At 63.2% G+C, this 12,011-nt stretch overlaps 2 protein-coding genes across 4 annotated transcripts; both read right to left on the reverse strand.

Annotated features, from left to right (window-relative positions):
- Positions 1–1,058: 1,058 nt before the first annotated feature.
- On the reverse strand, positions 1,059–2,828 carry SNAI3 (snail family transcriptional repressor 3). The gene is made up of 3 exons (XM_064459933.1): positions 2,712–2,828; positions 1,692–2,063; positions 1,059–1,310 (listed from the first exon to the last, which is right to left on the reverse strand). Exons 1-3 carry the CDS (start codon positions 2,788–2,790, stop codon positions 1,129–1,131), a joined length of 633 nt encoding a protein of 210 aa, XP_064316003.1. The 5' UTR covers positions 2,791–2,828; the 3' UTR covers positions 1,059–1,128.
- Positions 2,829–3,990: 1,162 nt separating this feature from the next.
- Positions 3,991–11,985, reverse strand: RNF166 (ring finger protein 166). 3 transcript variants are annotated; one of them, XM_064459762.1, is made up of 6 exons: positions 11,786–11,985; positions 9,912–10,068; positions 8,893–9,005; positions 8,456–8,570; positions 7,760–7,867; positions 3,991–6,754 (listed from the first exon to the last, which is right to left on the reverse strand). In XM_064459762.1, the coding sequence occupies exons 1-6, from the start codon at positions 11,956–11,958 to the stop codon at positions 6,689–6,691; spliced, it is 732 nt and encodes a 243-aa protein (XP_064315832.1). In that variant the 5' UTR covers positions 11,959–11,985; the 3' UTR covers positions 3,991–6,688. The 3 variants fall into 3 exon arrangements, with proteins under 3 accessions (XP_064315832.1, XP_064315833.1, XP_064315834.1); XM_064459763.1 differs by having other exon boundaries at positions 11,827–11,955; XM_064459764.1 differs by lacking the exon at positions 11,786–11,985 and adding an exon at positions 11,535–11,634.
- Positions 11,986–12,011: the final 26 nt, after the last annotated feature.

Consider the following 12,011-nt stretch of genomic DNA (forward strand, 5'->3'; position numbering starts at 1 on the left):
CGGGCTCAGTCCTGCTCCCAGGGGGTCACCCTGAGTCGGGGGGGGGGGGGTGGGGGGGGCGTGGGTCCCACCCCACCCTGAATAAACACCCAGGGAGGATGAGGTGAGCAGCATCCCCCTCCCCCATCCCACCCCTGTCCACAGCAGGGAGCTTTGGGGACCCCCTTGGGGGTGGGGTGGGGGCTCCCCAGCCGTGCCCCCACCCCCTGGGTATTTATAAGCATTTTCCATGGGCGGGAGGGGAGGGGCTGGCATGCAGCTATTTTGGGGTGTGGGATTCTTTCCCCCCGCCGCCGGCACAGGTGCGGGGCCTGATTTAGCCGGGCAGAGCTGCAAATAGCACGGGGCGCACGCGGCGGCTTCCTCCGGCACCCACCCAAACCATCCCCCGCCCCATGCCCCAGTGCCTGGGGTGACAGCAGCAGCGATGGGACTGTCCCAGGGCGCCGGGACCCCCGCGGCAGGGATGGTCCCACCACCATCACCCTGAGCCTTGCCACGGGGATGCTCAGGGCCACTTGCGGGGTGTCTTTGTCCCCACTGTCTCTGCCATCCCAGCCCCTCTTGGCCTGCCCAGACCCCGGCACAGCACTGGGGCCATGCAACCCCGAGCCCAAAAGGCCACCGCGTCCCTTTTTTTGGGGGGCATGAGGCCAGCCAGAGGCCCTGCTCCATCCTTCAGCAGCACCATCCCTGTTTTCCAGGCAGGGGGATGCAGGAAAGGGAGGAGGATGCTCTACCCAGCACACAGAAGGGCTGGCAGCCGGGCTCCAGACGGATCCTGCCCCGGGACACGATGCCAGCCGAGCCGGGACAGCCCCAGCAGCAATAAGGGATGCTTTCTCCACTCATGCCCGTGGTGCTTGGCTCCGCTTTTAATGTCTCCTGCAATGTGAGGGGTAAGAATCCTCCCCAGTGCTTGAGAGCAGCGGGGGAACAGGGCCAGGCACCGTGTCCCCCAGCCCCAAAGGCACCAGAGAACAGCCACAGGGCTTCGGTGACCCGCTGCGACAGTCCAGGCAGTCCCGTCCGATGCTCTTGTGTCCCTTCTTGGGGTGTTGCATGGCATGGCATGGCGGGGGGCTTGCTGCCTTCCCCGGGGTGGCTGTGTGTGGCAGGGTGGGAGGCTCAGGATGCCCCGCAGCATCCCCCCTCCTGGTGCCGGGCCAGCAGCGACATGCGGGAGAAGGTCCTGGCGCAGGCGCGGCACCGGTACTTCTTGATGTCCAAGTGGGTCTGGAGGTGGGCGCGGAGGTTGGAGCGGTCGGCGAAGGCCCGGCTGCAGTGGGGGCAGGTGAAGGGCTTCTCCCCTGCAGGACATGCGGTCAGGGCCACCCCCATATCCAACATCCCCCCGAACCCCTGAGCCCTGTCCACTCCCATGCTGCTCTCATCCTTTCCCCATGTCTATCCCAGACCCCCTAGTGCTTCCCAGGAGACCCCACGTCCCATCAGTGCCTTCCCAATGGGCAATATTACAGTGGCGCCTGCCGTGGGGTGTCCCACAGGACTCAGGGTGTGTGCCAGCACCCCAGCCAGCACCGGGATCCCCCGCTGCGCCCACCCCAGGCAGGTCCCTCCCAGAGAGCAAGCGATGCTGAGCCCAGACAGACGGCGATTTTGCACCCATCAACCCCAAAAAGCAGAAGTGCCGGCGGGGCCAGCAGCAGGCGGGGGGGTCCCATCCTTACCTGTGTGGGTGCGGATGTGTCCCTGGAGCAGCCAGGGCCGGGAGAAGGCTTTGCCGCAGAGGCGGCAGAGGCAGGGCAGCGTGTGGGTGCGGATGTGCATCTTCAGGGCGCCCAGGCTGGCGTACGCCCGGGTGCAGTGCCGGCAGCTGAAGCTCCGCCGCCGCAGGGGCAGGTTGAGGGTCTGGGTGTCCTTCAGGGGGGTGCCTGGGCTCCGGGTGCCCATCGGGACAGGGGGAGCCTTGGCGTCAGGGGGCAATGGGAGGGCGAAGCAGGTGAGGAGGTGGTCCTGCAGGCAGGGGGGAGCAGGGGGCGCAGGGGGCTGGTGGCAGCGTTGGGAGAGAAGCCCCCCACAGTCACACAAGCTGTCGAGCTCTGTGGGGGCGAGGAGTGGGGTTAAGGGATGAGGGATGGCAGCCAGGATGCCCACCCGGTCCCTTGGGCTCCCCAGGGGTCAGGCACTCAGCAGGGGCTCATCTGCACCAGGTTGCCCCTCTGCTGAAGCAGGCACGGCTTAACCAATGCACCCACTGCAAAACCAGTCCTTCCCCCCTAAAGGAGAGTCACAGACACCCCCAGTGCCTGCTGGAGCCCAGCTTGTGCCAGGTGCCAGCTCACCTGGGGCTGGATGAACCCCAAAATCCGGGCATCCCCAAGGCTGGGGGGAGGCAGACACCATGCTGGCAAGCACCCACTGACCTGCTCCTGCCCCACCCCCAGCAGCTCAGGGACCCCCATATGGGTGGGGAGGATGGGGGTATGTTGGAGGGGAGGCTCCCACATGCCCAGCCCTTGGAAAGCCTCCGGGTGACTCCAGTTCTCACCCATCCCCAGCATTGTCACCAGCATCTCTGCCTGGCTGGCAGCAGGGAGCTCAGAGCCAGGGGGTCCCCTGGCATCGTGGCACAGGTCATCACCCAAAGGCCAGCCGGGGACCCCCTGCCTACCGCCGAGCATGGGGTGGCAGCAGGAGCTGAGGGGGGTCCTGGGGTCCCTGGTGCAGGTGGAGCTGTGCAGCCTTACCGTGAGCACGGGTGTCGAGCTGGCCATAGTTGGGGATGCGGGTGCTGGAGGGCTTCTTCACCAGGAAGGAGCGGGGCATGGCGATGGGCAGGCCAGGCAGGGCTGTGTCCCTGTGCCGTGTCCCCGCGCCGTGTCCCCGCGGGTGCCAGCAGGTGCCATAAGGCCCCGGGGCTCATTAGCATGGGCAGCCCCCGGGGAGCCCCGGGGCCAACCGCTGCCCGAGGGCTGGCCTTGGCCGCCAGCACGCAGCGCTGCAGGTGCAAGGGACGGCGTTGGAGACAGCCCTGTCCCCCAGCACGGCCACCCCACATGCCCCGCAGATGGGCTCCTGCCGCCCACAGCATCCCCCTGCCCGGTGGGGCTGGCTCGCACCCGGCGTGACTCCCCCCAGGGTAGGATGGGGCAGGCACCTTGGCTCACAGGGACCCCCCGACACCCCTTCTCCTCACAGGGATAGGCGCAGTCACCAGTGGGGCTGCACAGCCACACGTCCATCCCCTCCGCCACAGTGCCCTCCCAGAACGCCTAGCAGGGGCTGTTTGGGAAGATGAGCCCTGGCCACTGTATCCCCAAGACTTTTACTGCCCCCGGGGACAGTAGCCACGCCCTGGCCAGCGCCAGGACAAGGGTGATCCCCCGTACCCCTCCAAGGGGACACCAGCAGCTGCCCCCAGGATCGGTCCCTCAGGGAGGGGGACACAGGTGCAGTCCATGCCCCAGGCTGGAGGGATGCGCTGCGCAGAGCCAGCCTGTGCCCCTGGGGAACCCCGACAGCCCCACGGGGGCTCGGAGCCAAGACACCTCCCCGGGACACCCGGAGAAGAAACACCCGCCGCATTCCCCTGGCCAGCGCCCAGCGAGGCTCTGGGGGACGGCGCGTGGTGCCAAGCGTCCTCCACCCGTCCTCCGAGCACCAGGACACAGCTGCTGGCAGCGGCACACGCAGCTGGGGGGTGCAGGGGGATCCCCCTGGCAGGTTTGGCAACAGCCAGCACTGGGACAGCGGGCTGTGAAGTGCTTGATCTGGGGGAAGAAAAGGGCTGGGGGAGCCCCAGGCAGGGAGGAGGGCTGGGGTGGTGAAATGGCATCGCCAAACCCCACGGCAGCAGCGGCACCGCTGCCGTTAATGGGAGGAGTCAATGAGTTGGGGATGAAGCTGTAAAGATGAGCCCAGTGTTAGGAGAAGGAGCAGCCCAGATAAGCCAAGGTTGGGGGGCACCCGCCGCAAGCTGAGCCCTGCACCCCGCAGCCACGGCAGAGAGCGCACAGGGAGGCCACCTGCGGATGAAACTGCCTTTATTGAGAAAAATGGTTTGCTACAAATACGTTGTTGATTTTGTTCAAAAAACAGTAGGTCTCATTAAAAGTTCTAGTTATGCAAAAAGGCGCGGGTAACACACGGAGGAGCACGGCCGGCGGCACGGTGGGAGCCCCGGCGCGGCCCGGCTGGCAGCGGGCAGAGCCGGACCCCAGCCCCCGTGCAAAGCGGGGAGAGGCAGGGGGTGCCCGTGCGGCGCAGCGCCTGCCTGCGCCCTCGCACCCTGGGCCTTAAAGTGCTTTACAAAAGCAGCTGTTGCTGCCCCTCCTCTGGCGTTGTGGGGCAAAAAGGAAGAGGAGGAGGAGGAGGAAGGAAGGAGACAGAGAGGTTAATAGTGCTGTCCCAGAGGCAGGGAGCTCTCTGCAAGTGAGCTCTGATGGAGGCTGCGCCGGGACCCGAGGGTCCCAGCTGAGGAGGGGACAGGGAAACCCTCTTGGGTTCCTTTTGGGAGATGCCAGTGCTCTCCATCCCACCAGGGCCATGTAGCAACGCCATGCTGGTATGAGAAGACCCCCTCCCTCCTCTCTAGCCTGGTTCAAGTTGAGGGGAGCAAAGCAGCTCTAGCCCTTTTCTTGTCCTCTGCCAGGGGAGCGGATGGTCTCTGCACACTCCTCGTGGGGCTGCCGGCGGCACAGGGGAGCTCGCAGCCCCCAGAAAACACCCAGTACTATTTAAATCAAAAGTTAAAAACCAAGACAGTATTGCTAGAGCACAGCTGGAGCCAGGGGCTTGGATAACCCATGGCAGGGCGCTTCTCCGAGCAGGGACATGCAGAGATTGCTCTCCCACACCTCTTCACTGCAAACCCTTGCTGGAAGGCATCACGGCAGGTCTGCGGGTATCGTGAATCACCACCTCCTCGCCGTTCCTCACCGTGAGCCTTGGCCTGATCTTGCTGCTGTTGTGACCCCAAAGGGTGGCAGGGTCCCAGCACAAAGCTCCCCGCCCCCAGCACCAGCAGCGTCCCTTCAGATGGGATGCAATTTCTGCTGCACAGGGGCACCGTGCTGAGGCTGGCAGCAGCCTGCCCAAGGCCTGGAGGAGGACATCTCCCTTCCACCCTCTCCCAGCCCAGCAGCAAACTCCACCAGCAACAGGCAGGGCAGAGAGGAAGGGGACCAGGTGGGAGAGATCACCAGGATGCTATGGAGCATCTCTCGGATCAACATCTGCCCAGGTGAGCCCTAATCCCAGGGAGAGACCTGGGAAAGGGATGTGCAATCCCTTATTTCAGGGGACAGGATGCTCAGCGTCGGGGATGGGATCCTGCACGGGCAGACACCCCTCCCGCACACCCACAGCCCAGACACAACCCAGCTGCTCGGCACCGAGCGCCAGCACGCCACAACGAACCTCCCCGCTCCCTCACCGCACGCTCGCAGGCAGAAACCCGCCGCTCCCCGCCCGCGGCCGCATCCAGCCCTGCCACGGAGCTCCGCCTGCAAGGGTTAAGCCATCCCGAGCCCGACCACGCGTCCCGGAGAGGGCCAGCAGCTCAGAGAGCACGGCCGGCCAAGCAGCTCTTGGAGAACGCAAGCGGTGCTGCTGCTCCTTGAAAAGGCAGCCGGGCGAGCCGCTCGGCACCCGCGCCTCCTGCCTCTCCTCCCTCACCACCCGCTGCGGAGAAACGTGCTGACAAGGGAAGGGAACGGCCCAGAAATAACCGACGAGGACACCCACACGCTCCCCACAGCCCCCCCCAGAGTCCCACCCGCTGGCCCGGGGCCTGGCTCCTGCCTCCCACCCGATTTCAAATCCACAGCATGTTCGTTTGTTTGGGTTCTTTTTTTAAAAAATATACTTTCTTAATAATGTTCCATAAAAATACTCTTGTCCCAGTGACGGATATTGCAGTGTGAAGAGTAACAGCTTCTGTTCCCGCTCTATAAAACGTGGAAAAGGCATCATGCCGATCAACGTAGAAAAATGCAAGATCTCAGTATCACAAGAGCCGGTACAAAACGAGGAAGGTGAGAGTTTCACTGGACGCCAGGCACCATCCCCGCGGACTCCTCCGAACCCACTGCCATCACAGGGCATGCGAGGGCAGCCGTCTCGCCCCGGGCTTCAGCCTGGCCTGCGCAGTAGGAGACAAAGGAGGCAGCTCCTGCCTGCAGCGCGGGGAACGGGACAGACCGACGTCTCTGGAAATAGCCTTGTAGGGTTTAAAAAAAGATGCTCCGTGCCATTTTCTTCCTTTTCAAAAAGGACATGGGTGATTGCAGTTTCAAACTAGGGCATTTCTGCCTAAAACGCATCATAGTTTCACGTACCTATTCAATTGCAACAGAGAGCGTGAAGACAGACGGTGCCAAAAAGCATCTAATAATAAATAGATCTGGATACAGGTATATATAATCCGTATACGGATATGAAATGCTTAACCGAGGAACGATCCCAGCCCTTCGGTGCCGACTCCTCTCTTCTCCCAGTAGCAGACGTCTCTGCTCGCTCACCGGTCCGGCGCAACACTGAAGAGACTCCACCTCCTTAAACAAGGTGGTATTTGCCCAGAGAAGAGAGGGAAGAGAGGCGGCAGCGGGTCTCCAGGGGTGCCGGGGGGGGTTGATGAGCTCCGTGCCGCCCTGGTAGGAAGGCCGAGTGTGCAAAAGGAGATGCAGGTGTGATGGGGATCTGAACCGATGCTCCACAGCCACCCTCAGTTCTCAGAGAGCGACAGCGCCAGGGCAGCCTGCAACGCTGCCTCCTCATCGATGTTATAGTCCTAAAAAGAAAAACAATAGAGAGGGGCGGTCAGGAGAGCTGGCAGGGCCGGGCCACGCAGCCTCCAGTCAAGCATGGGGTTGGCTGTGGTGTGGAGCCCTTCCTGCTCATCATCCTCCCGAGGCTGTGAGCCTCCATCTCCTCTGGCAAACAGGTCCCAGGAACGCCATGCTTTTTTGGGGTGTCCTTTGCACCCACGGTCCCTCTCCTGCCTGTAATCTGCCACTGTCAGCCCTGCTCTGAGACCTGGCAGTGGGCAGGGATGAAACACGCCCATGCAAGGAGCTGCGGCCAAAGGGCAAAGCTTTCTAGCAAAGCCACAGGCTTCTCCAGTGCTCCAGTTTGGGTTTATGCAACACAGCAATCGCTCCCTAAGCGGGGATATTTCCCTGTAAATAGCTGGAGGTTCCTTTCCCTAAAGTCTAATGCCCCTGCAATAAAAGCAGGATGGTAACAAAACCTCCCCTCAGTCCCTGCAGCCAAGGCTGGGCAATCACACCCTTACCCCACACAGCGAGGGGTCAGAGAGGGCAGCCGTGGATGTCCCCCACGTGCAGCAGCCAGCACCCCCAAGCCCCGAGGATGGGCTACTCCTCTCCCACTACTTCTGAAAGCCTCAAAGAAAAGGGCTTTTGTGTTACAGTTCCTCAGGGGAAGAGTTTAGTGGAGCAGGCGGAGGAAACAATAACCCATCTTCACAGAGAGCGTAACATTTCCCCCTCCTCCTTCAGAGATGTTTTTTCCTGGCGTGCCTGACGATGACCAGCTCGAGCACCCCCTGGGGAGCCCAGCCCCACTCCCGAGGGGGTCTCCCAAGTAGGGCTGCACGTGTGCTGCGTGCCTCCCGCAAAGCCCAAAGGAGGATCCATCCCCTTCCCCTCCCGAGGGGCTGCACGGCGGGACGGGCTGGTCGTGGCACGGGAAGGGAAGGGCTGGTTTCACCTCCCAGCCGCTGAGGGCAGGGCAAGGGGAAGATGACTCTGTTTCGGCTCAGGGCCGTACTCACCACGAAGGTGTCGTAGGAGAACTTGTGCCTGTGGAGGAGGTGCTGGAGGAAGTTGGCGCTCTTGTAGCTGGGGTCACCCCAGGGCATGGCTGAGCAGACTGGGCACACCTGCAGCGGGCAGAGACAAAGGGGAACCGTGACTCTGGGCACAGACTCCTCTGCCTCTACCTCCTGGGAAGGCCGGCGCAGCCACAACACAAGGGATAAGTAAATAGAAGTGCCCCTCTCTCACAGAGAGTGTCCTGCAGAGGATATCCTAAATAAGGGTCCCCCCACTCCCCCCAGCAGATCCCTTGGTGCACAGACCCTCTGGCATGTGGCCACAGTTGCTTTTAGCCCCCTGACAAGTTACTTGCACATGCACAAACACCTCTGAGACCGCACCAGAGCTGCAAGTTCCCCACCTCAGTCAACCCAGCAGGGATGGGGGAGAGGAAATCCTGCACCACCCAGCTCGCAGGCACAGGGGGAGGTAGGCAGCTCGTTCCGGAGAGCCTCTAGCAAAGCAAGCAGAGGCAGGTCCCCGCCTCCCATCAAAAGGATTTAAAGCAAACTAAACAAGCTGAAAATACAGCTGTACTTCATGTGCAGCAGCAGCTCTGTGTGCCAGTGGCCTCAGATGCAGTATCACCTACGGTGTATTTGGATTTCCAGGAGTTACCCCGCACAGAACCAGCCTGCCCCAGCACTGCTCACCACTTTGTTGGGGTCGTTGCGGTGGTTCTCCATGCAATGCTTCACCAGCTCCTGCTGGTCCAGGTTCCGGGCCCCACAGTACGGGCACACAAATGTCGAGCGATTGGGAATATTGCTAAAGAGAGCAAGGACGAGCTCAGATCCCCGGGGAAGGGACTGGATCAACTCTTCCCAAACTAACCCAGCTTCCCCCGTTCCCACTCCAGCCACAAGCTGAACCACCCTGGTTTGGTCAGTCCTTCCTCCCACGTCACGCACGGAAACACAGGGCAGCGCAGGGGCTGCTGACGCCAGGAGGGAAAGGTGCTGATGTTTCTCCCTGTGATCGCCCAGGGGAAAGTAAAACACATGCTTGGATTTCAGGGTTTATAAGGGAGGGGAGCGCCGGTGAAGTCTGCAAGGAGGGACATGTTTCCCTAGCCAGCACGCGGCAGTACCTGGGAATAGGCTGGGACGTGGGGACAACTGGAACGAACTTGGGGCAGTTGGCCATCTGCTCCTGCACCTTCGCACAGGACGAGACATGAGAACGCATTTTTGCGAGGGTCACCTGGAGAACAAGGGAAGAAGAAACGTTCCCAGAGGCTGCAGGAACACCCTCCGGACACAGCGCTGGAGCCTCTGCCACAGCCTGGGAGAGCAGTTTTGGTCGACCGACGTCAGAGCGAACACTGCTCTATGCAGGATGACCCACACCAGCGCAGGAACGCTGCGCCAGCCTGTCCCTCCTCACAGGACGGAGATGTGGGGCTGCATGCTCACTGCACGTGTCCCCAGAGGTCACACACAAGCCACCCACGCTGCATTATTGTAGCATTTGCTCCATTTTTCTTTGCAAAAGGGGAACTGCTGACAGGCAGAAACCCCAAACTGCTCTGACACTGTACAGGATCGCTCCTGGGCCGCACCCAGGGCGTTACAAGAAGATCCCCGAAGTTAACGGAAGCCAGAAAATGCATCAGCGCAGACGCACCGTGAATCATGGCCAGTCCCTGAAGCGTCCCAGCCCAGACTGCCCCGGGCTGGGCCAAGCCACGCTGCTGGTTCAGCTCCCCTGCGGCTGTCAGGATCATGGCACCTTAAGCAAGGACTAAGTCCTTACCCTCATCAGAAGCAGCAGCAGAGCTGGTTTGTCTCAGCCTCTCCCCTGTTGCAGGAAAACCTCAGCCTGCCTTTGAAGGTCCCCATTGTCTAATAATAGCTCCAGTCTGCTGACAAAGGCAGCGAGGAGAGAGTGCCTTCATCTCCACGCAGCCCTGCTCCCCAGCTTAGGGCAGCAGCTGGGACACGCAGGGGACACCACACCTCACAGGCGCCGTTTGGGGACCCACCGAACAGGGGACTCCGCAAAGCAAGTGGCCTCACTCTCCCAGCACCACGGCTGCGGCATCGGCAGCCAAACGAAGCTGTGCCCACGCAGGACGGGGACCGGCAGCCTTCCCCCTGTGAACTTTACCTTCTTGCTGCAGCCTCTGCAGGGAGCTTTGTAGGACGACAGCTGTTTCTCCACACTGGAAGCTTTTTCCACCTTCTTGGGGTCAAAGGGCATGCGGCAGAGCGGGCAGAGCGGGGACGGCACTTGGAGGCAGGGCTGCAGGCACTCCCCGCAAAACCTGGGGGCACAGAGAGCAGCGGTGAGCGGCCCAGCCCAGGAGGAGGAGGGGAAGCGGGACCCTAGCCCTGGGGCACACCCGCTCTCAGGGCTTCCTGTGCACCCCAGGCTGAAGGGCAGCCCCAAAACTCAGGGATCGGCAGCCCCACTGGGAGAACTGGGCAGAACTGGGAGTTTGGGAGAGGGTGTGGGGAGGGCAGGTACAGTCCAAGCCCCAGAGGAGCTCCCTCCACACGCAGCCACTGCTCAGACAATGCCGCTGCTCTGAGATCCACAGCCGGGAGCAGACATGAATGGAGCCAGACCAAAAACTGGTGCCGAGCATCCAGGCCACGCAGGAATAAAGCGAGCGAGCTCCTCAGAGCCTGGCTCACCTCCTCCCAAGGTTCTCACGCCTGCAGGAGCGCAGATGAGAAATCAGAGCAGAGAGGAAGCTCAGGAAGGTGCCCCTGGGCACGAGGCAAACCGGCTGAGTACCCACAAAGTCAATCGTCACAGCATCCCCGTCCCCTCTGCCTGCCCACCCAGCTCACGTCACCCAGAATGGGGGAATGAAACGCTTCTAAAGCCTCTGCCGCTGCACTGGGAGCAGCCACGACGGGGCAAAGTCACAGTGCCCCTTGCCCCAGCCCCCCAGCATCACCCCCCAGCCCCAAAATGATGCAAGGGAAGCAAGACTGTGCAAAGCCGTGACCTCAACAGGAGACCAAGGTGCCCCAGAAAGGGGCAGTGAAAGAGGTCCAAGGTGTCACCAAAATGCTGGGGGGACAAGCGGGAGCCATGTAGGAGCACCCCGGGCAGCCTCTCCCCAGGGAGCAAGGCACAGCACCTATGGGTGGCCCAAACTGAGGGGTCAGGGGAGGTTTTCCACCACGGTGAGACCCCAGCTGGCACTGCCGGGGTGCTGGGAGCAGAGTCTGGGGGCGATCCTGGGGGCAGGAGCCAGGTCTGGGTACAGAGGGAGAAGGGGGCTGGGGCTGGAGGGGTCAGTGGGGGACTCCATGCCAGGTCCGGGCTGGGGGACATGGTGGGGGTACAGGGCAGCACCCAGCAGTCTGGGAGGGGAAGGGGGTGGGATGGGGGCAAGGTGCCTGACGCTAGGCAGCGCAGCTTGGGGTGGGATGGGGGTCCCAGGGCCGAGCAGGAGGGAGGGAGGCCAAGCACCACCCGGGGGGGGGTGGGCTAGGGGGCCCCAGTACCGGGCTGGAGGGGTGACAGAGGATCCTGGTACCGGGCTGAAGGGAGGAGAAAAGACAGGGGTCCCAGCACCAGGCTGGAAGGGGGGGTCCAGGTGCGAGCTGAGGGGTGGGGGTCCTAGTTCCGGGACGGGGGTGGGTGGGATGGGGGTCCCGGTACCGGGAAGGACCAAATAATGGGGATGGGGTCCCGGAACTAGGCTTGGATGGTGGGGAAGTGGGATGGGGGTCCCGGTGTCGGGCTGAGGGGGTGGGATAGGGGCCCCCATACCTGGCTGAGAGGGTGGGATGGGGTCTCTGTACCGGGCTTAGGGGTGGTGGTGGGACGGAGGTCCCGGTGTCGGGATGGGGGGGTGGGACGGGGGTCCCGGTGCCGGGATGGGGCCACAGGGCAGCACGCCCGGAAGGGTGCCAGTGCGCGGGGGGCGCCCGGGGGGCGCCCAGGGAGCGCGGCGGGTCCGGCCCCGGGGCCTGGGACAGGCCGGGGTGGGGGTGTCCCCGCCGCCCCGGCCCCCGTCTCACGTGTGCCCGCATCCCGCGATGCCGACGGCGCGGTGGAAGACCTCCAGGCAGATCGGGCAGCTGAACTGCGCCTCCAGCGCCTCGGCGGCGGGGCCGGCGGGGGGCGCCGGCCGAGGGGGCCCGCCCGGGGCCTGGGGCCGCTGCGCCGCCGCCACCAGCAGGCTCCGGAACATGGCGGCGGCGGCGGCGGCGATGGCACGGGGCGGTGCCCTGACGTCACCGCGCG

The sequence above is a fragment of the Phalacrocorax carbo genome, chromosome 8 (genome assembly GCF_963921805.1).
Source record: "Phalacrocorax carbo chromosome 8, bPhaCar2.1, whole genome shotgun sequence".
In the NCBI taxonomy this organism is placed as follows: Eukaryota; Metazoa; Chordata; class Aves; order Suliformes; family Phalacrocoracidae; genus Phalacrocorax; species Phalacrocorax carbo.

Coding starts and splice junctions, on each gene's coding strand:
- RNF166 (XM_064459762.1), bottom strand. CDS start 11,958: ATGTTCCGGAGCCTGCTGGTGGCGGCGGCGCAGCGGCCCCAGGCCCCG. Junction 7,868..8,455: donor GCAACGACCCCAACAAAGTG/GTGAGCAGTGCT, acceptor TGCCCGCTGCAG/GTGTGCCCAGTCTGCTCAGC. Junction 6,755..7,759: donor TCTCCTACGACACCTTCGTG/GTGAGTACGGCC, acceptor TTTTCTTTTTAG/GACTATAACATCGATGAGGA.
- SNAI3 (XM_064459933.1), bottom strand. CDS start 2,790: ATGCCCCGCTCCTTCCTGGTGAAGAAGCCCTCCAGCACCCGCATCCCC. Junction 2,064..2,711: donor GCTCGACACCCGTGCTCACG/GTAAGGCTGCAC, acceptor TCGCCCCCACAG/AGCTCGACAGCTTGTGTGAC. Junction 1,311..1,691: donor ACACATCCGCACCCACACAG/GTAAGGATGGGA, acceptor CATGTCCTGCAG/GGGAGAAGCCCTTCACCTGC.